The sequence below is a fragment of the Moschus berezovskii genome, chromosome 20, assembly GCF_049115385.1.
Source record: "Moschus berezovskii isolate FMDL1 chromosome 20, NW_MosBer_1.0, whole genome shotgun sequence".
Lineage (NCBI taxonomy): Eukaryota > Metazoa > Chordata > Mammalia > Artiodactyla > Moschidae > Moschus > Moschus berezovskii.
Genome location: NC_142479.1, coordinates 34,450,771 through 34,476,129, shown reverse-complemented (window position 1 = coordinate 34,476,129; position 25,359 = coordinate 34,450,771). Strand labels below are relative to the sequence as shown.

The window sequence follows — 25,359 nt, the reverse complement described above, 5'->3', positions numbered from 1 at the left end:
TCCTGGCTCTGCCACTTGCCAGCTGTGTGACTTTGGGCCAGTTCCCTCACCTCTCTGTGCTTGGCAAGCTCACCTATGAAAGGGGGCAATGATGGATCCTCCCCTGGGTTGTTGTGAGCATCAGCAGAAATAACACAGGCAGTGTCTGGCACATGGCAGATTTTTGATAAATGAACTATTTTATTTGGGGGGGCATCCTGAACTCATGGCTCACACCATCTGGCATGGGGATAGCCTCTGGACTCAGCATGTTTGATGCCCAGGCCAACCTCACGGAGGTGGACTCTCCTTTTCTAGGGAAACTCAGATTTCCAAGTTGTGCTTCATGAGACATTGAAGGCATTGGTACCTTCAGAGTCTGCCTGGAGGCTGATCTGGATTGGAACCCAGGACTATCTGTAATCTCTCTGAACCTCAATCTTCTCATCTGTACAATGGAGACAATAGCAATAACAGTAAAATAAGATCGAGTAGGACGTAACGTACTCCAAGTTTAAAACACTATTTGAGGGACTTCCCTGGTGGTCCAGGGGTTAAGACGCCTTGCTCCCAGCTCAGGGGGTCTGGGTTCAACCCCTGGTCAGGAAACTAGATCTCATACGCCACAACCAAAAGTCGGCAAGCCGCAACTAAGACCTGGGGCAGCCAAATAAATAAATACATTGCTGTTGTTCAGTCGCTCAGTCATGCCCGACTCTCTGCGACCCCATGGACAGCAGTACGCCAGGCTTCCCTGACCTTCACCATCTCCCGGCATTTGCTCCAAGATCCCATATGCTGCAACTAACGATTCCAGTCCTGCAATTAAGACTCAGCACAGCCAAATCAATAAATAAATATTAAAAAAAACTATATGAGCCTATAAATATTTTTCAAAATGAGATGCCAATTCATCCTCTAGGAACCGACCCAAATCGTGCCTGTGTTGGAAAGTTTCTCCAGCCCAAGGATGGAAAACAGCCCCCCAACCCTGCTCTCCCTACACCTGCTGGTCCCTCTCACACACCCTCTGACCTTGCACTGTTTTTCCTACAGATGCCTGCCTTGACTTGCCCAGTTCGACCAGAAACCCCTTCAGGGCAGGGCCACATCTTAATCGACGTCTGCCTCCTTCCCTCAGCCCCCAGTGCTGGGCCCTGGGCCAAGTGGGCACTCAGTAAATACTTGTTGACTATTTTCTGAAAAATCCTCCCCAGGAGAGGACATGGCACCTCATGGAGACGGCAGGATGGCTGGTGGTCAGCAAGGTGGTGGCCAGCCAGCTGGGGCTGGGTGTTCAACCAAGCAGGTGCCTCCCCTCCCTGAAGGACACTTGGGTGGGACAAGCCAGGCAACCTGCAATAGTGGCCTCAGCCAGAGCCAGGGATGGACTAATGGAGGGGGGCTGTCGGAGTCTGGTTGCCATGGACACGGGATGAGTGGGCTCTGGGGAGGGGAGCGCACTGTTCACGCAAAACCTTCTCTTCTTTCAAACCCAAGACCCAAGTATAGGTTCTCCCTTTGCTTCGGAAACTTCCCCCAGGCTAGAAAGTAGGGATCTGAAAGGAAGAAAGAAAAATAGCCTCAAGCCCAGGGGGCCTGTCCCCCTAAGGATGGGCTGAGTGGAATCACAGAGCCTCGGAGTCCGCCTCCCTACCTCCATCCTGGCCTGGAGTCTGGAGATCCAGATGACCCTCCCTTGCCAGCTGCCTGATCACCCTGGGCCTCATTTCCTCCCCTCTGAGGTGGGGATAGTCGCAGGACCACCACAGCGGGAGGGTGAGGCTGTGGGACGTCCTTCCTTGGTTCCCCTCCTAGGCTGCCCACGGGACCTCAGCAGGGATGGCCCAGACCAGGCCAGGAATTGAGAGTGGGGAGTGGAGGGTTTCTCCTGCTTGTTTATTCATTGTCATTGATTTTAATTAACTCCCTCCTTGGGGCTTGCAGAGAGACAGGAGGCACCGGATAATGAAGAAGAATCCTCCGATCGATAGAGATGTGGTCACCAGCATTGACATCCTGTGGGCCTGTCCTGGCTGGAGGCGCTCCAGAGAGAAGAGGGAAATGGACAGATGGAAGATAAGAACAGATTCTGACAGAGAGAACACAATACCACTACTCTGTAGCGGGGGTGGAGAGTGGTCAGGGAAAGAAGTCAGGGAGAGCTTCCTGGAAGAGGTAGAATTTAAAGATGAGCATGATTTTGGCAGGTAGAGATGCTGGGACTGGGGTGTGCCAGGCATCCCTGACAGAGGACAGGAAAGGCAAAGGCCAGGTGGTGGGCTTGTTCAGGGCCAGGACAGGCTCAAGAGGAAGGTTCCAGACTCAGGCACTTAGGGGATGAGGGGCTGGTCTGGTTTGGGTGTGCTCTGCAGTATTTCCCTCTGGCAGGTTATTGCTGCTGATTTATGGGTGCGTAGCTCCTGCTGGCTCCTCTGCTGGGATATAAAATGTGCCTCCTCCACTGCATGACATCAGTGCTCTCTCTGTCCTTCTTCACGTCTCTGTGTCTCTCTGACTTCATCTCTTTGTGCCCCTCTTGCTGATGGTTTAAAAAGAATCTCTCTCTGCCTTTGCCTCTCCTGTGGGTCTTTGTGTCCCCGCTGTTCTAAGTCTCCCTGCATTGGTCTCTTGGTCCCTCTGCCCATTTTGGTTGGTATCCCTTACTCTCCCGTTACTCCACTTCTCTGTCCACCTGTCTCTGGGTCTCTGTCGGGCGCAGCCCCTCTGAGCCTGGCCTCAGGGTGCATCCCTCAGCTTCCCTCATCCTAGACTCTCAGCCCCTGCGAGGCCCATGGCATCTGATCTCATCCTGGGTGTGAGAAGGGCTATCAGCTTTGCCTAGACTCCATGTGGGACCCCAGGGGCAACTGAGGCAGGGGCAGTCCAGCCCCTCTTTCCTGTGTGGAGATCACTAGGCAGACAGACTCTCTCTGCCTCTGCTGCCGAGGCTGGACTAGTGAGTAGAAATCAACCAGCCCCATTCACAGGGCGGGCCTTCACCCCATGACAGACAGGAGGTCCGGGGAGAGGGTGGCGGAGCCGAGCACAGCCAGCCCTGTTATCTCCGAGGGCTTTATTGGAGTCAGATGAGGCAGGCGGGCCCAGATTTATTCTCTTCACCCAGGTCGCCAAAAGCCAAGAAAACCAGAGTGAGTAGAATTAAGTTGTAGGTTCACATGGCAAGACAGGTGAGCAGCTGGAGAGGGGAACGCTGTACTGCACTTGGCAAGAGTTCTGTGGTCATTCAGGGCTTCCCAGGTGGCTCAGCGGTAAAGAATCTGCCTGCCAGGCAGGACACGTGGGTTCGATCTCTGGGTTGGGAAGATCCCTGGAGAAAGAAATGGCAACCCACTCCAGTATTCTTGCCTGGAGAATCCCATGGACAGAGGAGCCTGGCGGACTACAGTGCATGGATTCGCAAAAGAGTCGGGCACGACTTAGTGGCTATACAACAGCAGCAGCAGCTGCTGAGGACATCTGCTTAGCTAGGGCCAGGCTGCCTGGGGTGGGACTGGGCCCTGCTTTCCCAGTTCAGCTCAGATAGGGATTGTGGGGTGGGGTGCAGCAGTGGGAATGACGGTGGCTCCCAGCTGTTCAGGGCTCCTGTTCTGGGGGTGGCCCCTGCACCGAGCTAGTGTTTGGCTTCACCAAGGACTCTGAAGGTCAAGACAAATTAGTAACACATAGGCTTATCTTTCAAAACACAGCCACACAAGATAAGGCTAGGGCCTGTTTCCCTGAGATTTAGGAAAAGGGCACAGTTTCCTGAACACCGTGGGGATTTCTTATTCTGCCCATGCCAAGGTTACAAGTCAAGTTATCTGACCCCTCCAAGCCTTAGTTTCCTCTTCTGTGAAATGGGACAACAGTAGTACCTCCTGTACAGGTATTTGGGGACTGGGGTGTTGATCACACGAATACACAAAACCCAGCATGGGCTGCAGTCCGCGGCAGCTGAGGCCTGAGACCTGCTTCTTTTGCCCATAGGCCCGCGGTGCCCAGGCCCTCATTTGAGCCTGGAGGAACCGCGGCCACCCAGAACACCGACTGTCCGTGTTTGCCCCAGCAAGGTCCTCAGTGGGCTCAGGAGACTCAGTACCACTCCCCGCTTCTCCTGCCCCCGATGGCATGGATGGTATTCCTGTCCCCAAACACCTAGTGGGAGCCACACACAGGACTGTCCAGCCAGGCCTTTTTAATTTATTTTCTGGACCCAAACCACAGACCCACACCATGAAGACCTAGGTCAATGGGGCCGGGCTGGACACAGAGTGCCCTTCTCAGACTATTCAAAGGCAGTCTCTCTCTTCTGTCCTCTCTGAACAGCTCTTTCTAGCTCATATCTGTCCATGTATATCTGGTGGTTTTTATTATCTTCATACATGAAAAAAATCCCAGGCACTTCCAACTTCCCAGGACGCTAGAACCCATGCAGGGTGTAAAACGAAGAAGACAGGGGAGGTGATGATGCAGCAGGAGAGACACGCTGGGCACAGGACCGCGAGCGAAGTTCACAGGCACTTGGTGATTGTTTAAAGGAGCGCGGTGCGCGGGGTGGGGTGGCAGGGAGGCAGGGGGTGCTGGGCGAGCGTGATGGGATTTCACGGGCCGCACATAGCAGGACTGTGTGTGGGCACGCACGTGTGTGTATGCATATGTGTGTGTGTGTGAGAGTCTGTGTGGCCATTGCTGAGATGGGGCTGGTCTTTCTGGTAGAGACAGCTTCAATATATAGTCTGAGAGCTGCTGTACCACCTGCCAGAAATCTCGGCAGAGTCTCATCCCCCTGGATTGAGGACGGTGACACAGGGAAAGCTGGAAGAGCACAGACTCTCTGGCCCAGCCCCCCTCACTCCATCCTACGCACAGGGAAACCAAGGCCCAGGGAGGAAGGACTTCCAAAAAGTAAAGTTTTCTGACCCAGGGGGTCCCCATTAAGACACAGGAGCTCGGGACTTCCCTGGTGGTCCAGTGGTTAAGACTCTGTGCTCCCAATGCAGGGGCCCCGGCTTGGATCCCTGGTTGGGGAACTAGATTCCACGTGCTGGAATGAAGATTTCTCACATTGCAAGGAAGATTGGAGATCCCGTGTGCCACAATTAAGAGGAGATGCAGCCAAATTAAACAGCAACACGATCCCTGGGACTGGAAGATCCCCTGGAAAAGGGAATGGCACCCCACTCCAGTACTCTTGCCTGGAAAATCCCATGGACAGAGGAGCCTGGTGGGCTACAGTCCATGGGGTTGAAAAGGAGTCGGACATGACTGAGCAGGGAAAACAAAACAAACAACCTCACCCCTCCCCTCACAAAAACCACAGGGGCTCTGCAAGGCCTGACCTCTAAAGTTCTTACTGATGAGGCCCTGGGGGCGACGGTGGTGGGTCACCTCTACAGAAGGTACAGAACCACTGTGGGCAGGATTTGCGGAGTTTGATCAGAAGGAGGGACCCACAGATATGACCTGGTCAGGCTCCTGCCTTCCTCTGGTGAGGTGAAGGGGCAGTGAGTGGGGCGGGCTGGATATGAGAGCTCTCCACCTCTACGGAGATGTGTGCCCACGTTTTTTGGCAGCAGGTCTAACTTCTATTCGCTCACTTTCACAGGGATGTAGAAACAAGAACTATTTCACTTTCTTCGGATTAACCTAGCAAGGGCGATGATCACAGAGCATGAGAGATGGACTTCCCTGGTGGCACAGTGCATAAGAATCTGCCTGCCGATGCAGGGGACACAGGTTCGATTCCTGGTCCGGGAAGCTCCCACATGCTGCGGAGCAACTAAGTCTATGCACTGTAACTACTGAGCCTGTGCTCCAGAGCCTGAGAGCTGTAAACACTAAGCCCGTGTGCCACAACTCCTGAAGCCCGCCAACTGCCTGCCCTAGAACCAGCAAGCCACAACTGCTGAGCCCGCATGCCTAGAGCCTGTGTTCTGCAGCAAGAGGAGCCACCACAATGAGAAGCCCACGTACTGCTTTCTCTAATTAGAAAACCCACATGCAGCAATGAAGACCCAGTGCAGCAGTAAAAAAAACACAAAATAAGTCCCAAATATCTTAAAATAAAAAGCATGAGAGACAATAGGGAGGGGTGGAGACTGTGGTAAACCAGAAACTGCCACAGGGTCTGCGTGAAGGGGGAAACTGCCACTTAGCCTGTCCAATTTATCCAGGAAGGGGCAGTATGGCCAGACCTTCTGATTTTCAAAAAAGAAGCCAGAACTCTATATTCTTTTTATGAGAATTCTCTTTAAAAAAAAATGTTGTCAATGAATTTAAAGCAGTGAGTCAGGGGGAGTCACGGTTCCACCAGTTTGTAACCTACAATACCAGCAAATGTCCAAGCCTCCCAGGACAGATGGCACCGCGCCTCCAAGCACAGAAGCCCTCCTGCTCTGCTCTGCCTGCTTCTCTGAGCCTCGGCCAGCCTGCCTCCCCCACCCCCCTGCAGACAATACGCATTCCCAGCTGCTCTGAAGGCTGCAGGGAGTCTATGCACCATGTCCAGGCTGATATGACAGAAACAGCAAGTCCTGAATCTGCTATGGAAACACTGGGGATGATTGCGGGGTATGGAGAGGGCAGCTAAGCGCCCCCAAGGAGCTTCCAAAATGTTAATTTCTCAGGAACAGAGAAAGAAGGAAGGCAGCATAGCAACAACTGGCTCTGGGCAGTGAGCAATCCTGTCTGAAAATAAAACATTTTACAATCCACAACCGTGGCTCATTAAGAATGAATGGATCTACTGGTATAAATAGCATGCTGCGTTAAGAAGTCAGGAAACAGCATATGTGTTTGACGGAAAAACGGCTGCCACAAAACTGTTTATTAGCTCAGCCGGCTACAGCTCTGTGTTAACGAGACAGAGGTCTCAAGTTCAAAGCTGAGTGGCGGCCTTGATCTTGGGCCATAGAATGTGTCTCCATTCCCCCAGCCCTGGTCCCAACATGGGGGCATAACTCTGGATACATAGTAACAAGCCTACAGTAAGCTTCTAGTGTCTGAGCTATAGTATCCCTAGTTAAATATCCAGCCTCTGTTTGAATGCTCCCAGTGACAAGGAGCTCACTATCCTGTAAGATACAAAACACCCAACTCTGGTTCAATGGCAATTGAGCAACAGAGACAAATTTGCCCCTGCTCTGTTCCAGCTCTGCTTGTGGGGAAAACAGCCTCAGATTGGGCTTCACTGGCCATACCATCTATAACATCTGACGGGATACAGGCTAGATGCATAAACGGCAGCCTGAGCAGAAGGGAGCTGGGCCAATCGCATCCTCCCCAAGTGTGGACACGGGGTCCTGACAGTGGGAGCAGTGGCTGAGACTGAAGGGTGTGCAGACTTGCAGTTGTATTCAACTGCTGGGCGAGCAGAGGCTGGGGAATGGAGCTGATCTCAGTGTTCCCTGAGAAGCAGAGGCAGCTGCTGCTCTGAGCTCTAGCACCACAGGCCTGGAAAGGACTTCCTGTCCACCCCTGCTTCTGGAAGACCTTCCTCAGCAGCCTGCCAGCAACCCCTGACTTGAGCTGTCCTCTGTTGTCTCTGTTCTTAGTAACCCAAAACCCTTGAGCCAAGTCCAAGGGCGGAAAGTCAGTGCATGTGGCCAGAGCGTGGGCCGGGACTTGGGCAGATGGCCCCCTCCTTATCCATCACTCAGAGTCAATTTCACGTCCATAACTGCCCCATAGGCTGTTCTGAGCATCAGAGGAGATAATGGCCGTGAGTCAAGGAGCACTGGCTGAGGCCAACACAGCACCCATGACTTGGCTTCTCCAGGGGGGCAGGAGATGGCGGTGAGAGGGCGGAAAGATTGGCTGAGGGGTCGTTCAGCAAGGGTGGCCCCGGGCAGAACATTTGTGGTTGAGCTGAACCAGACCACTCAGCCCAAACAACCCCAAAGCTTGCTTTCACTGGACCGCAAACACAGAACACAGTCTAGAATTCTAAAAAAATTTGTTTAAAATCTAGCAAACCAATGAATTGATAAGGAAACTCTGATTTTTCTTAAAACTATCCAACTGGAACAAATACGAAGCTCAATGTACTTTTCCAGAACAGACCTTGAAGGGAACCCATGTGTTATTCTGTTCAGTTCCATCCAGGAAGCCTGTGCTCTGCTCAGGGGGATGATGGGGAGGGGGTGGGAGGACTCTTGCAGAGGGTCCTGGGAGGGATTGTGACCCAGGCCTCAGCAGGGAGGGGAAAGTGAGTTTGCCTCGTGGCTACTGGGAGGGAGCTCAGGCACCTGTCTGCTCAGCTGGGGCTTTTCGGGGTTTAGGGAGGTGGGCAGAGTGGAAAAGCCACCCTGATCTGGCCAGGCCATAGGTGAGTGATAAAAGCTTTAGGTGATGGGGCCCTGGCCCCAGGAGAGGTGAACACAGCAGAACCTCACTGATCCAGGGGTTGGTGTCCTAGGACCTCGGCTCTCCAACCCCCATCTTAGAAAAGCACACACATCCAAAAAAACCCTCAGAGCAAGCACTGTATGGACTGGAGACTTGGCTTCCCTGGTGTCTCAGAGGGTAAAGATTCTGCCTCCAAAGCAAAAGACTTGGGTTCCTGGGTTGGGAAGATCCCCTGGAGGAGGGCATAGCAACCCACTCCGGTATTCTTGCCTGGAGACTCCCATGGACAGAGGAGCCTGGCGGGCTACAGTCCACGGGGTCTCAAAGAGTTAGACATGATTGAGCGACAAACACTTATGTGGGGCTTTGGCTTCTACTTATGTGGGGCTTCGGCTCCATCCCCACCCCATCTGAGGTGTCCAGTAACTGCTGGGAAAGGCGGGCAGAGCAAGCACAGAGCGGACCCAGGGCAGTTCTGTCTCCCAGTCACACACCGGGGGATGAAGACAATAAGCCCCATTACGTTAAGTATTCTCAGCACTGGAGGTAGAGACGTACAAAATCCTATCTGAGAAAAACTGCCACACTTAATGACTTCGGTCAGATCAATTCAGCTCTCCATCAATAGCGAATCAGGCTCTGCTAGCACAAGTAGCAGCCTGCTTCTATTATGATGCAAGGTTGCAGAAGCAAAAAGCTTAATTTTCTAGCCTCTTTTTTTTTTCTTTTCTTTATAGTGATGGCTGGAACTGTAGCAACCATCTTGTGACCATGAGTGAAAGAGCAAGAATTATAAAGACATCTGTCCTGACGTAACTGAGCTGCTGAACCAAAGCCTCAGCTACTTCCTCTAAGCTGTCCAGTATACAAGAAAAAAAGAAAGTAATCCCTTATTTTGGAGAAGGCAATGGCAACCCACTCCAGTACTCTTGCCTGGAAAATCCCATGGATGGAGGAGCCTGGTGGGCTGTAGTCCAAGGGGTCGCAAAGAGTCGGACACGACTGAGCAACTTTACTTTCACTTTTCACTCTCATGCATTGGAGAAGGAAATGGCAACCCACTCCAGTGTTCTTGCCTGGAGAATCCCAAGGATGATGGAGCCTGCTGGGCTGCTGTCTGTGGGATCGCACAGAGTCGGACACGACTGAAGCGACTTAGCAGCAGCAGCAGCAGCAGCAATCCCTTATTTCCCAAATATGCCAGATGAATGTCCCCATTCCCAGCAAATATCTTTCCATACGTCGTCCAAAAGTGAGAATCCAGTTGAAAGGAAAGAAGCCTTCAAAAGATGTGGCCCAACTCTAAAGGGATTAAGACCCAAGAGCCCACAGTACCATTTCTACCATTTACATATTATATTTTACAGGGGAACTAAGGGGCCTGGGATGCACACAAACTGACTATGTTTTATTGCTGCCATAAACTTGGAACAATGACCTGCCAAGGGAAAAGTAGTGTGGTGCCCACACCCCAGCTGGATTGATCGGGTTGGAGGGTGGAGTCCTGTCCCCAGAGACAGCCAGGTCAGACCCAGGGCCAGTCACAGGGGGAAGTCAGGACACACTGTTTCCCATCCCATCCTGGAGAAAGGATGAATGTCCTGCTATGAGTAAGCCTGTATGGGGCTCACCCAGGGGTTCTGCAGGCAGATCCTTGACCAAAATCAACACACAGTGTCCAGGGGAGGGAGAGTGTAGCAAACTCAGGGAGTCAGCCCACCTGTCCTGAAGCACCAGCGCTCTACCAGCTCTGAGTTTAACGCAGAGGAAAGAAACACTTCATATCTTTCTCTGACACATCCTTTGTGTTATTTTTAACATTTAGACCTTTAATCTGTCTGCAGTGTGTTTCTGGGTAAACACAGAATGGGATGGGAATCTAATTATGCTTGTTAAATAAACCAGCTATTTTCCCACTGAAATGAAAAGCTACCTATCTCCAGCTTCCATACAGCCTTAGCTCTATTATTTTTCTATTCTGATCCACTTATCTATATAAAATAGATATTCTACTTATTCTGGTAACAATACCATACTGTTTCTCTTGATTATAGTAATCTACCTTTTGGTTATAGTAACTCTTTAAAAAATTGAAGTACAGTTGACTTACAATGTTTCAGGTGTATAGCAAAGTGATTATATATACTTTTTCAGATTCTTTTCCGTTATAGATTGTTAAAACTGTCCTATACAGTAGGTCCTTGTTTATCTATTTATCTTGAAGGACTGGCCCCAGGTAGGAGAGGAATCCCAGTGCCAACCCAGTCCTACCTCTTGCCTCTCTCGCAAACCTTGTGATTGTCCAAGGAGCTTATTTTATTTTCAGCAGCTCTAGTGATTGAGGGTGTGCCAAGAGCTGTTAGTGCTCCAATGGAGAGGATTAGTGAGCACCTAGATTCAGGCTGATTGGAAGGCAGACCTGCAGGCAGCAGCTTTTAAAGTATACAAATAAGTTCTGAGGGACTCCAAGCAAAAGGTCCTGTTGGCCACCAGAGCCATGGGGGTGGAGGAGGTCGTGGACGGTACCTGCTGGCTTTAGTACAGCAGACGGAACACAGGAAAGTGTCTAGGTGGACCATGGAGATGGCAGTTGGCCGGAACAGAAGGTAAGAGATAGCAGTGTGTATTTGTTAAACCCAAATCCCCAAATTATCCCTCCCCACCTTCTCCCCTTTGGTAACCATAAGTTTGTTTTTTATGTCTGTTTCTGAGATTCTAAGTTTTCTATGTCTGCGAGTCCATTTCTGTTTTGTAAATAAGTTTACTTTTACCATTTTTAGATTCTACGTATAAGTGATGTTGTAAGATATTTGTCTGACTTCATTTAGAATGATAATCTCTAAGTCCATCCACATTGCTGCAAATGTCATTATCTCATTCTTTTTTAAGGTTTAGTAATATTCCACTCTATGACCTTTGATAAGATTCCGTTACTTTCTCTATGTTTGAGCTATAGTCTTTAAAAATTTGTTGACATTTTACAATTTTTGCTGCAATTATGAATGGATTTTTCCATTTCTACTTCTAATAAGTATAGTTTAAAATTGCTGATTTTTTACAGCAAATAGTTTACACCAACAGTTGCATAATAGTTTGGGGTAAACTATTGATTTACTTTCTCCTGTCACTTTCCAGTTGTCTTATTAATGCTGATGGGTTGTTTTTGTAGATTATCTTGGTTTTCTTGTATACAATTACATCATCTACAAATAAGATAATTTTTTCTCTTTTCTGGCGGCACCCTGTAGCTTGCAGGATCTTAGTTCCCCAACCAGGATCGAACCCATGCCCCCTGCTGTGGAACTGAGGAGTCCTAACCACTGGACCACCAGGGAATTCCCGAGAATTTTTTCTTTCCCAATAGTAACAAGTAACTTTATTTTATTGCCTTATTACTTTAATTAAATACTACAAAATACTGTTGAATGATGGTGATGACGGAGGTATTTTTGACTTGTTCTTTGATAGAACATGGCTTCAGTGCTTTATCAGTTAACTTGATACTTGGTGCTACATTTCTGCTTTTTGGGTAATTTTTGTCATATTTAAGTATATCTTTTTATTCTCACATTATTTAAACTTTTTATTTAGCAGTTTTTTTAACCTTAGAGAGAATGATATTTAAAAATAAGCTAGAAAACCTATGAGCCACAAAGCAAAAAAAAAAAAAAAAGACATACTTGACTTCACAAAAATGAAAAGAAATTGGTTTTAAATAGTAAAAATACAATATATATGGAATCTAGAAAAATAGTACTGATGAACCTATTTGTAGGGCAGCAATAGAAATGCAGACATAGAAAGCAAACTTGTGGACTCAGCAGAGGAAGGAGAGGGTGGGGTGAATTGAGAGAGGAGTACCGAAGCACCTACATTACCATCTATAAAGACAGTCCCTGGGAATTTACCGCAGGTGGAAGGGAGCTCACCCAGAGCTCTGTGACAGCCTGGAGGGGTGAGAGGGGTGGGAGGCAGGAGGGTCGCTGAAGAGGGAGGGGGCATGGCTGATCCTGTCAATGCAAGGCAGGAACGTTGTGAAGCAACTATCCTCCAATTAAAAATAAATTTAAAAAAGAATGAAAAAAAAGGCAAAATGCTATAAGACTAAAGTCAAACAAAATGTAAAGTCAAGGAGAAAAATATTTTCAACTCTAATATCCCTAAGGAACATCTGTTAATATGAATCAATAAGAGGAAATAAACAACACAATAAAAAATGAGCAATGCATTTAAACAGCCAATTTAAAAAAAAGGAAGCTTAAATATCAGTAAATTATAAAGATATGAAGAGATAGTTAAATGTAGAAATTTTAAAAATGCAATATCATTTTTCATGTAGTATATTGGTCAAAATGACAAACACCAATAATATTTATGGCAGGCAAGGATGCAGGTATAAATGGGCACAAAAGGCTATCACTTTCAGAATATAGTCTGGTAATGTCTATTGAAAATTAAAACACACCATTTGTTTTGGGATACCTGCCCCATGGAAATAGAAGCATCATATACACATAAGGATGTTTCAGTATTGCTCACAGAGGCAAAAAGCCAGAAATCATCTGAATGCCCATCAATAGGTAAATAATTAAATCACAATATATAATATGATAGGATTTTATTCAGCCATTAAAAATAGATACAGTAAAATGTATATCTATTGACCTGGAGGGATGCCCATGATATTCTTTTAAGTGAGAAAAAAACCAACTTGCAGAGTTATGGGTAAGAGCCCATTTTTGTTGTTAAAAACAAAACAAAAAATAACCCTATAGCAAGTATATGCTGGTAGGGACAGGGAGAAAGGGGTTTGGAGATGATGGCAGGCAGAACAGATTTTAATTTTTCATCGACTTTTGAATTGTTTACACTTGTTAAAAATATATCAGGTCTGCTCATGTATTTAAAAATTAACCAAGAAAATTTGAAGGAGGACGAAAAGGAACCTGCCTCAGAAACATCAATGCATTTCACTTGACTGCTCTGTGGACTGCAAAGTTCACGGCTTCTGTCTATCGATTCCCTTCTCCTCCAAGTGAAGTGCACTGGGGTGGGGGAGACATCAGTGCACCAGTCCAAAAGCAGAGAGACAGACAGAGAGAAGAGAGCGTTAGGGAGGGAGGGTCAGAGAGAGGGAGCTGGTGTCACCTCCACATCAGGGAGCAGGGACTGTGGGGCGGGAGGGGATGCTGTCTTTGGGGACCCCAGAGACAAGAGCCCCGGAAGAGGGCTGCCTCAGGGCGGGGCAAGGTGGTTTTCACTGCCTCCAAGTGTCTCCAAAGAATTGATGCTTTCAAACTGTGGTGCTGGAGAAGACTCTTGAGAGGCCCTTAGATAGCAAGGAGATCACACCAGTCAATCCTGAAGGAAAGCAAACCTGAATGTTCATTGGAAGGACTGTTACTGAAGCTGAAGCTCCAATACTTTGGCCACCTGACGTGAAAAGCCAAAGACCCTGATGCTGGGAAAGTCTGAGGGCAAAAGGAGAAGCGATCGACAGAGGATGAGGCAGTTGGATGGCATCACGGACTCAGTGGACATGAATCTGAGCACAGTCTGGGAGATGGTGAAGGACAGGGAAGCTGGGGGCTACGAAGGCCAGGCTTAGCAGACAGGCTCCAACCTGGACCACAGACTGCAGCTCTGGCCCCAGCCCGCTGCCTGGCACCCAGCATCACTGACGATGGGGCTGCAGGTGGCCACTTTTCTATACCCTTATGGTCTGGGGGCCTGGGGGGTTTCTTACCTAGTCTGCAGAGGGAGACCAAGTTCATACTGGAGTAGAGGGGTGACCTCCACGTTGCCTGGCCTGGCGTTGCTGCAAACTCAGTTAACAAGGGATGCCAGATCCAAGTGTGTGGGCCGCTGGCCTCCTCGCCCACATAATTAAAAGGCCATCTGTGTGTCTGTGTGGCTGAGGAGAAGACAAGAGAAGGTCTTGCCCTTCCCCAGGGATGTGTGTGCGCGTGTGCCACACCAGGGCTGGAGCAGACAGGGCAGAGTCCCCTCTGGGGTAAGGTCTCAAGGCCTCTCCTCCTCAGTCTATGGGAAGCAACATTCCAGGCCTGCACTCTCCACAGCCATGCCTCTTCCCTTGGTCTGAGGGACACAGACACACCCCGACCAGGCTGGGGCAGGAGAAAGCCCCAGCACTGAGGGTGGAAAAGGAACTCCACTCTGGCTGCCCACTGCCCCCTGCCTGCCCAGGCCCCACCTGCACTCGCCGTGGTCCCCATCAAGACTCATCTGTGGCAGCAATGGGCAGTGATGGCAGGGAAGGCCAACTCACGGGAATTAAAAATGCAAACAGAGTCCAGGAGAATTAGCCAGGAGGGCGGGCTGCAAAAAACCAAGTGATGCCGATAAAAAAACATCTGGAGAACAGAGGCTGAGCTGTTAACGCTGATTCTGTCTGGAAGGGCTGACCTCCAGGGGCTTTTTACCTGGTAAATTATACCATTTGACAACTCTCAAAATTGTATAATAAACATGCCTTACTTCTGCAACAAGACAATCAAAGTCCAAACGATATGAAGATAAATGCCACATCATAATCCAAAGACAGAGATGTTCAAGAGCCACTCAAAAGCAGCTGCCACGTCCACTAACTTGGGTCCATTGCCCCCCAGGGTCAGGATAAGCCCTCATCCCTCTGGCCACCATGTCTCCTGTAGGACCTCAGACCCTGAGTCTTGGGCTAGAACTTGGGCACTAGGAGCCAGAGCCCCAAGGGCAGGACCTCACCTTTTCGTTTCCAACTTTGCCACACCCAGCTGAGAAAATCCCTCCCCTACTCTGGGCCTCAGGCTACTCATCTATAAAATAGGGCTACAAAATAGCTGCCCTGTCTACTTCTGGAGCCTGTTGCGAGACCAAGAGCTTTGAAAATAAAATTGCAAACACTAAACCACCATGCAAGCAGTAGAGAGCCATCCACCACGCCTGGCACTGTTGTCATGACCCGTGACAGTGGCCATTGCCCCTTCTGATGGTGGCCACTTGGGGTACACCCCCATCAGCTGGCCACCACACACCAAGGGGCCCTGGCACACTATCTCTTTGCTTGTCAGGACCAGGGAAGCCAGGTGCCCCTTTCTCTGAGACATAAGACAAGTGATGAGAAGAGATGGTACACATCTGCCTTAGCAAGATGCATTTTCATCCTTTGCAAGAAACCTCAACTGACATCACATTTCTTCACACATTCATAGCGCTGTTCACAGCAGCCCTGCCCCCAAATTCGTGCTTGGTTGTGAACAGCCCGCAGGGGCCCCTCCCACTGGAAGCAAGCACCCTGCTGAGGTCCAGCTGCCCACGTGGTGCAGATAGAGCTGAGGGCACAGAGAGGGACACAGACCAGTGTGAGCTGCGTTGTGGGTGTGGCGGGCGCTGGCTGGCACCCGAGGCAGTGCTCGGCTGGCTGATGAGCCGAATGTTGGCTGCCATCCCAGGAGAGGGGGCGATGGGGACCTTACCTCTCCCTCGGGCCCAGGTATAGACGCGGCTGGCCTCAGTGCTTCTGGGCTCTTGCTCTGCTGGCTCCACAGGCAATGGTCGGAAGGAGGGGTGATCGGCCTGGCCGGGGGTCTTCAAGGGCAGGATGAACTTGGGGATCCCTTTGTAGAACCAGGCCCCCGACCTCTTCCAGACCTGGTGGGGGGAGACATTGGCTCAGAGCACAGGATAGAGAGCACCCTTCCCTGTGCCATGCGCCCCCTACCCCCGAGCCAGCCCTCCCTCCCAGAATGCTCAAGAAGCCATTGCCTCCCTCCTGCCCGCCCCTTCCCCTCGAGATTCTGGGCAGAGACACAAGAGGCAGGAGGAAGAGCCAGGCTGGCCACAGCCTGGTATTGGCTGTGGTTTTGGAGAGCTTCTTGGGAGGTGGTCATCCCTGGGCAGGGCACAGACAGGCCGGAGCTCAGAGAAAGCCACAGATTAGAATTTGGAGCAGAGATTGCAGTGAGGTCCAGAACCCTTAACATCTGCTTCAGAAAACGTCAAGTGCTCCGTAATCTCTTTCCTGATGAAGGAAATGTCTTCAGGGTATTTGTAAGAAGAGCAGGAGTGTGTGAAGGAAGGCCGTGACCTTTTCCCAAGAAGAGGAACCTTAGGGGGGGGTCAGATCAGCCGTGCTGGGTTTGAATCCTGAATCTGTCGCCCTGTAGCCGGGAGATCTGGACACATTGACCCCCCCGCCCACCCCCAGTTTCATCTTCAGTAGGTGGGAGGCAGGAGCAGCGCTGGCTCCCACGGCAGCCAAGAGGGTCAGGCTCACGTGTGAATGTAAATCCCCACAACCCAGGGCCGGGCACGGAGCAGCCACTTGATAGACATGGTGCCCACAATCCTCATGATCACCCTCCTCCTCTCATCTGACGAACGTGCAACCAGGGGATCAAGAGGGACAATTTCACATCAGAAGACCAGGACTTCCCTGGTGGTCCAGTGGTTAAGAGTCCACCTGCCAATGCAGGGGACATGGGTTCGATCCCTGGTCCAGTAAGATCCCACATGCCGTGGGACAACTAAGCCCACTCGCCATAACTACTGAGCCTGCACACCTAGAGCCTGTGCTCCATAACAAAAGAAGCCGCTGCAATGAGAAGCCCAAGCCCTGGAACTAGGGAGGAGGCCCCGCTCGCCATAACTGGAGAAAGCCCGTTCACAGCATCGTTAACCTGGTGCGGTCAAAAATAAATAATAATAATTTAAAAAAAAATCAGAAGACCAGAGTCCGCCCTCATTCTCTAGAGGACAGTGTTTTCCACTCCCTGACCCTCTGCACCACCCTGCTTCTGTGGGATGTTAGTAGGTGCTGGACCAAAATAAAAAAAATAAAGAAGAGTCCCTGATCACATGCCACATACCGTACAGTGGGAAGCACTCAATTAAACCAAGCTGTTACTGCAGGACTTCTCAGAGCCTTTAACATACAAAATGTGCACAATGATCTCCAGCAGGGCAAAAGGAGACGTAGTGCTTCCCACGTCGAACCCACACAGCAAGTTCTCCTACAGAAACTCAATCCTAGTGATGAGTCTACAGAACCTAAACTGTCGCACTTCACGGCACAGCACTTCCTGTTCACTCGAGGACCGACGTGTGCTTATTTTTCCAAGTAGATGGCAGCCACCTCCTTATGCTCCAGAGTGACAGACGCAGGACCACGGAGTCCAAACCCTGTCCCAGGCACGAGTCACTCAGCCCTCCCTTCCAGCTTCCCTGTGCAGAAGGGCCTGTTTTGGGGTGGGGCTCTTGAATAACGTAATAATGTTATGTTCTGTTCCTTGGTGGCTCAGATGGTAAAGAATATGCCTGTAATGCAGGAGACTGGGGTTCAATCCCTGGGTCAGGAAGATCCCCAGGAGGAGGAAATGGCAACCCACTCCAGTATTTTTGTCTAGAAAATCCCATGGACAGAGGAGCATGGTGGGTTACAGTCCATGGGGTCACAGAGAGTCAGACATAACTGAACGACTAACACTACAGTTGAATAATACAGAACCCATCTAGTGGGATGAATGCTTCATGGAGCCAACTTAGAAAACTCTTTCAATCTTCTCGCAGCCCTCCTACAATATGTATTTATTTCTTTGAATCGGTAATGTATACACAAGATCTAAAATTCACGAAGTGTGAAATCAAAATGTCTCCTTCCCCATTCCCAGAGGCATCCAGTGATACCAGTTCCTTGAGGACACTCTATTATTATCCCCATTTTCCAGATGAGAAAACTGAGGTTTGGACAAGTTAAGCAACTCGCCCAATGCCAGTTCACCATTCTGCTGGCTTCTACTTCACACCACAGGCCCTAGAGTCTCATCTCAACAGTCTAAAGATGTGCAGTAGGGGCTCTCTAAATTGTGGTTGTGAGTTATATATACTCAGTAGGTCACTCATCAGCACCATGGACACCAAGGGTCTGGATGCTTAGAGGCAGGGAAGTGCCATAGAGGAAGAGGAGATAAACACAGGCAGTCACTGTCAAGGCCACCCTGTTCCTGCAGAGCTGCTGCGTGGCTCCTGAGACCAGGTGCTCAAGCCTAAAAGGCCATGGGGAAGCTGGCGAGGGGCTTACCTGGCCTCCCTCTGCTAAGCGAAGGCCTGGGCATCCAATAGTGCTGGCATTGCCTGCCCTCCCCTGGCACTCAATCTACTGCCTCCACATGTGTGAGCCTCAGGGAGACCGAGTGAGGCGAACCCTCTGTGACTGGTGGGGTCTGGGCGGGCTTAGGACCTGCGCTGCACTGCCTCCCTAGACAGCCATGGTTGCTGCTCTGTCTTTTTTTATTTATATTATTCCTGAGAAACACATACAGAGCATGTAAAATTAGGGTCTTCCCTCATAGCTCAACTGGTAAAGAATCCTCCTGCAATGGAGGAGACCCTGGTTCGATTCCTGGGACAGGAAGATTTGCTGCAGAAAGGATAGGCTGCCCACCCCAGGATTCTTGGGCTTCCCTTGTGGCTCAGCTGGTAGAGAATCCACCTGCAATGTGGGAGACCTGGGTTCGATCCCTGGGTTGGGAAGGTCCCCTGGAGAAGGGAAAGGCTACCCACTCCAGGATTCTGGCCTGGAGAATTCCATGGACTGCATAGTCCATGGGGTTGCAGAGTCAGACACGACTGAGCGACTTTCACTCACTCACTGGTAGCTCAGCTGGCAAAGAGTCTGCCTTCAATGAGGGAGACCTGGGTTCTAGCCCTGGGTTGAGAAGATCCCCTGGAAAAGGGCATGGCAACCCACTCCAGTATTCTTGCCCAGAGAATCCCCGTGGACAGAGGAACCTGGCAGGCTACAGTTCATGGGGTTGCAGAGAGTCGGACATGACTTAGCGACTAAACACAACACAGCATGTGCAAAATTAGGATAATAACAAGAGAGCATAATGGAGACGGCCACACAGACAGAACCCTGCTTAACACTGGCTGTGAATTCTCCTACTCCCCTCCCTGGGCATGTACCCAATTCAGTCTCCTCCCCCTTCCTTCCTTCCTTATTTGGGAGAATAAATCATGTAGATGCTATTCTATGACACTTAACTATATATCATAGCAGTTGTTCTGTGTTAATAAATACTGTAATGGTCTCTATATCAAACTATGGTTTCGATTTATTAAACTTAATTAAATCACTCTCCGCCCCACCGCTGATGAATGTTTAAATTGTTTCCTATTTTTCATGCTTCTGAACAGCACTGCAACCAACGCCCTGACACACCCACCAAGAGACAGTCTTCGGCTACTGCCTTAGGAAGTATTCCCAGGAGATGAACTGCTGGGTCAAAGGATGTGTGTTCATTAAAGTGACACATATTGTCAGCCTGCTCTCCAGGAAGAAAAGTCAGTTCCCCAGTGGGGCAGGACCCCACACTAAGCTGTAAATTTAGCCTCTAAACCATTTCTAAGTATACAGTTCAGTAAGTTAGGGACATTCACACAGTTGGGTAGCCCATCTTGTAAAACTAAAACTTTACCCATGAAACAAGTCCCCCCATTCCCTTCTCCCTCTGGGCCCAGTGACCACTGTTCTACTTTCTAGGAATTAAGTGGAATCACACAGTATTTGTCTTTTTGAAGTACGTGCAGCATTTGGCTTATTTCACTGAGCGTAAAGCCCTCAGAGTTCATCAGTGTGGGACTTACTTTCTGAGGCTGAATAATAGTGTTTTATGCATATATCACACGTTCTTTATCCACTCATCCATCATTGGACACTGGGTTGCTTCCACCTTTTGGCAAGTCCTTTATTTATTTATTTAACATTTTGTCTATACCATGAGGCATGTGGGAATCTTGGTTTGGTCCCCGATCAGGGATCAAACCTGTGCCTGCTGCACTGGAAGCACAGAGTCTTAACCACTGGACAGCCAGGTAAGTCCCTTGGCTGGTCCTTTATTTTTATCCGTCTCTCCCACAAAAGTCTACCACTCAGTGGGGAGGCCCAGGGCACCTCTGCTCACTGTTGATCTTCAAGCTCCTAGAGCACATCTGATACACAGTAGATGCTCCGTAAACACTGGCTGAACGACTGAATTGGCAGGCATGGGTTGCTCACTGGAGCTTGTCCCAATCCATAACATCTGGCGCCTTCCTGGGGGAAGTGGCCTGAGGGTTTCATCCAAGTTTTTGTAATTAATCAAGTGGATTTGCCACTTCATATTTAAGAGGAATAAACAGGGAGTGCCTAGCAGGACGTGCCAGTGCACCTTCCTGACTCGTGACCTCCAGGGCACAAGGCAGCCACGTGCTCCCAGTCTTTCCTTAAGTACCAGGGAGACCCACAGCCCCAGCTGCCCCTGCTTGCCCTGGCACATCACAGCTAGCGGGCCCCACGCCATCAGCCTCACTTCCTGTTACAACGATCCACCCTGCCACCCACTTAAAAAACATTCATCAGTCAAATTCTTTTGGAAAACAGGATAAAGAGCATCGGATCCAGAATATTAGACTGAATCGCATGAAACTGTTGATAGTCAACCTATTTTTTTGTATTCAACTATTTTTGACCCATAAAAACCCTTGCCAATTTCATACAATTCACCCCAGTATTTATGTCCAGCAGGGGCCACGGCCCTCCCATCTGCCAGGCCTGCAGTGCCTCCCTGGGGTCTAGTGGGCAGGTGAGTTCAGTTCACTGGGCTCAGTCTGTCTGCTTCTCTCATGCTGGTGCTGCAGTCCCAGTGGCAGGCTGGGTACTACCGAGATGGGCAGAGATCGGACAGACTGGCTGAGGATCCTGGACCAGCTGGAAGAGCAGCCCTTTCTGATTCCTCCGGGCAGGGGGCTGGGGGGAGGTGCAGGGTGGGGGGCGGTAGAGGGTGGGGGGGTCAGGTGAGAGCACACAGGTGCATCACCTGGTATGGGAGGCACATGATGTACAGGAGCATTCAAGACACTGTCCGGGCTTTGGAAAATGCCTTCTGCATGGGAGAGCTGGACTGGTAAGGGGTGGGGGATCCCAGTTCTGATCAGCCATCTCCCCCCGACACACACCAGCCCATGCCTGTCCTCACAACTTCTCTTTCCTCACTGCCCCGCCCCTCCAACCCTGCAAAACACACCGAAGTAGCTTTTCATCACATGATTTCTGATCTGTGCATCCAAGCCCATCATCCACAGTCAAGCATCAACACTTGACCCCCTCCCCAAGAACAGGGCTGGGAAGAGTGCTCCGTGGAAGTTAACCCCCAACCACCAGGTCTTGGGCCACAGATGGGGCAAACCTTTGCTTTCTAGAGAAGCCATGAGATTCTGCAGAGTCCTGCTCTATTCCTCATGTGTGGTTCACTGTGATTAAGGCAGCAAAACACCCAGCCTTGGAAATGCCATTTAATGAGGAAAGACCCACACAGCCCCCATGGTACTTGCTGGAGGTGGGGGGTGGGGGGTGGCCTTAGTCTTAAATCCTCCCCGCACTGCTTGGCACTCTGAGCTCTGCTTCGAGGCGTTCATTCCAATTTCAGCTCACGGCCAAGCTGACTGCAGATACTGGTGGATATTAGCCAAGCTGTTCCCAGGGAATTTTAATTACCATGATAACAATCGCTCATCATCGGCATTTCCTAAAGGGCTCTGGCTGGAGAAGATGGTAATTGACAGACCCTGTTGGACAGGAGGGCAGGCCTGGGGGACCCACCTGGGGGAAGATGAGAGGGTGGGGCGGCCTACAACCTCTGACCCTGTCCACTGCTCTGCCTTCCCTGTCTCCCCGCCTCCCACGCAACTCATGAATGCACCTATGTGAACTCAGGTGAGGCGTCCACGCTCTCTGCCCGTCATCCCACGGATCGGAGCAGGGGGACCATCCGTGGCCTTTGCACATGCTGTTCTTTCCACCTGGAGTTCCCTTCATCCACGGCTCCAAGAGGCGGGGACGCTTCGCCACGGGAGCCTTCTGGGACATTCTGTGCAGAATCAGGGCACCTCTGCTGCCATAGCCCCTCATCCAGCTCAGGAGCTCGGGCTCTTCTAGGGCGGGCTGTGCTGGAACCATCACACCACTGCCCCCCCCATTCCCTGGCCCCAGCAGGGAGCCCGTGCTGACTGAGGGACTGGATGAACAAACCAAGAAGGCAAAGCAAAGGAGCTGTCCCCATCGGACAGAGCAGGGGCTCTGCCTTCAGGGAGACCGTGTTCTGTTTGCTTAACAAGCTCCAGTCTCGAAAAGTCACATGAAATGGCCCATTATTGGATGGCTCTCAAAGGGTCAACCCACCCTGGCAGGGAGACAGCACAGCCCTCCCTACCCTATTACCTGAACAAAAACATTCACGCACACACGTGTGTGCACACACATACACATTCTCTCCACCCCACTGCCTAAACACACACACACACACACCCCATTACCTGAATGAAAATACACACACACCCTACCCCATTACCTGCACGCATGCGTGCACACACACACACTCTCCCTATCCCAATTACCTAAACACACACACACACACATACCTTCCCTATCCCATTACCTGAATGAAAACACACACACACACAGACACACACAGCGCTGACCTCTCAGGAGCTCTAAAAGACAACCTAGACTCTACAGCAAGGCCAGTAAGACCCCAGACCTCAGCCCCCACCTTCCTCCCCAGCCATGTTTCCAGCCTCCTCTCTCCCCTACACTGGGGGTCAGCCGACACAGCCATGCCCACTCCTGGACGACACTAAGCTGTCTCACGCTTCCAGACCTTTTTACAAGCAGATCCTTCCTCCTTCCCTGGGCTGGGATAATGAAATCCAGCCTTTAGGGAATTACTTTCACCCAGAAGCTTCCACAGCACTGTGCAGGTCTCTCACTGCAGTGCACTCACACTGTTGGGAATGCCTATTTTCCTGTTTCTTTCACCAGATTGAACATGCCCTGACGGCAGGTGCCCCCCTGGTCAGCCAGCACCTGCTATCACAGACAAGATGCCTAACAGATACCCATCAGCTGAGACTCCTGAACATGTGTCCAAATTTCAAGGCTTTAAGTAACTCAGGTTACTTATGAGATGCACGGAATCTTAGAGGGTGCTATGCGCTGAACTGTCCCTATCCCCAAATTCACATGTTGAAGCTGTAACCTCCAAAGTGATGATATTTAAAGATGAGGACCTTTGGGAGGTAATTGGGTTCAGATGAGGTCATAAAGGTGGGGCTCTCATGATGAAATTTTTTTTTTAACTTTTTATTTTATATTGAAAGTGAAAGTTGCTCAGTCGTGTCTGACTCTTTGTGACCCCATGGACTATGCAGTCCATGACATTCTCCAGGCCAGAATACTGGAGTGGGTAGCCTTTTCCTTCTCCAGGGGATCTTCCCAGCACAGGGATTGAGCCCAGGTCTCCCGCATTGCAGGTGGATTCTTTACGAGCTGAGCCATAAGGGAAGCCCATTTTATATTGGAGTACAGTCAATTAACAATGTTGTGATAACTTCAGGTGGACAGCAAAGGGACTCAGTCATAGATAAACATGTATCTGTTCTCCTCCCAAACTCCCCTCCCATCCAGGTTGCCACATAACATCATGATTAATGTCCTAGAGAAGCCAGAGCACTGCAACTAAAGAGGAGACCCTGCTTGCTGCAACCAGAGAAAGCCTGTGGACAGCAATGAAGACCCAGTATGGCTGAAGATAAATTAATTAAAAAGATTAAAAAACGTTTATAATTGAATATACAGCAGGAAAAAATGAAAAGTAAAATAGTCATGCGTGCTAAGTCGTTTCAGTCGTGTCCAACTCTTTGTGATCCTATGGAATGTAGCCTGCCAGGCTCCTCTGCCCACATACTCATCAAATCATTTAGTTATAAATTTCAAATAAGATCACCAAAGCTTCCAGAAAGAAAACGAGAATAGGTCTCCTACAAGGAAACCAGAATTAGAAAGGCATCAGACTTATCATCGGCAACACTGGATGCTTACAGGTTATGCATCTAGAATTCTACCAGTCGAATATCAATCAAACAAAAGAACAGGAGAGACACTGTTAGACTTGCGAGGCCTCCAGTTTTCCTATGCACACTCCCTTTATATGAAGTTACTGTGGGATGAAAGTGAAAGTCGCTCAGTCGTGTCCGACTCTTTGTGACCCCATGGACTATACAGTCCATGGAATTCTCCAGGCCAGAATACTGGAGTGGGTAGCCTTTCCCTTCTGCAGGGGATCTTCCCAACCCAGGAATCGAACCAGGCCTCCTGCATTGCAGGTGGATTCTTTACCAGCTGAGCCACAAGGGAAGCCCAAGAATATTGGAGAGGGTAGCCTATCCGTTCTCCAGCGGATCTTCCCGACCCAGGAATTAAACCAGGGTACTTCAAGATGGGGAAAGAGGAAGATAAAATCCTGGAACAGTGTGTTCAGCTTAGGAAGTGAGTCAAAGGGAAATGCCATGAAGATGGCTCTCAGTAAGTAGTGCAGGCTGGAGCTGGAAAACGGTCTGGAGGGGTTTCTGACAGGAAAAGGGAAGGTAAAGTCAAGAAGCTGCATAAAAAGACACAGAGTTTCATTATTCTTTTATCAGTGAGAAAAAAGGTTAATAAAAAACTCCAGGGAAAACTAATAATCATACCAGAAAGTCATGGTCCAAATATTCGGTAACTCAAAATGTGACATGGTGTTAAGACATGAAGAGTTAAAAAGAAATCATTTGATCGTGGCACTAGGAACATTTTCCTTTGGATGGTCCAGGGGTCAAGGTATCATAAATTATCAAAACGTGGGGGCTTCCCTGATGGTCCAGACTCCATGATCCCAACATAGAAGGCACTGGTTTGATCCCCTGGTTGGGGAAGATCCCACAAGCTGTGCGGCTTTGCCAAAAGAAAAATGAATAAATAAAAGAAGAATGTTAAAAAATAATAAATAAAAGAAAAACAACAGCATTTTGTTTAAAAAGTCATGGCAGGAGCCAGCACGTGAACTAAAGCAAGTGGTCTGTATGTGATGGACTGGGTGAGGGAGGTGACTATCTGGCCCCTGCCTTTCTCCAGCATAAGCCCATCAGCACAACTGGATTTTAAAAAAAGCACATGCAGGT

The 25,359-nt window shown here is 49.7% G+C and overlaps 1 protein-coding gene across 2 annotated transcripts in view; it reads right to left on the bottom strand.

Moving 5' to 3' along the window:
- The window catches only part of RPH3AL (rabphilin 3A like (without C2 domains)), a 139,934-nt gene that overhangs the window by 8,211 nt on the left and 106,364 nt on the right, over window positions 1-25,359 (bottom strand). For both annotated transcript variants that reach the window (XM_088828752.1, XM_088828753.1), the window contains exon 6: window positions 15,804-15,978. In XM_088828752.1, coding sequence (XP_088684878.1) covers window positions 15,804-15,978 — 175 coding nt within the window. The remainder of the gene's footprint in view (window positions 1-15,803; window positions 15,979-25,359) is intronic.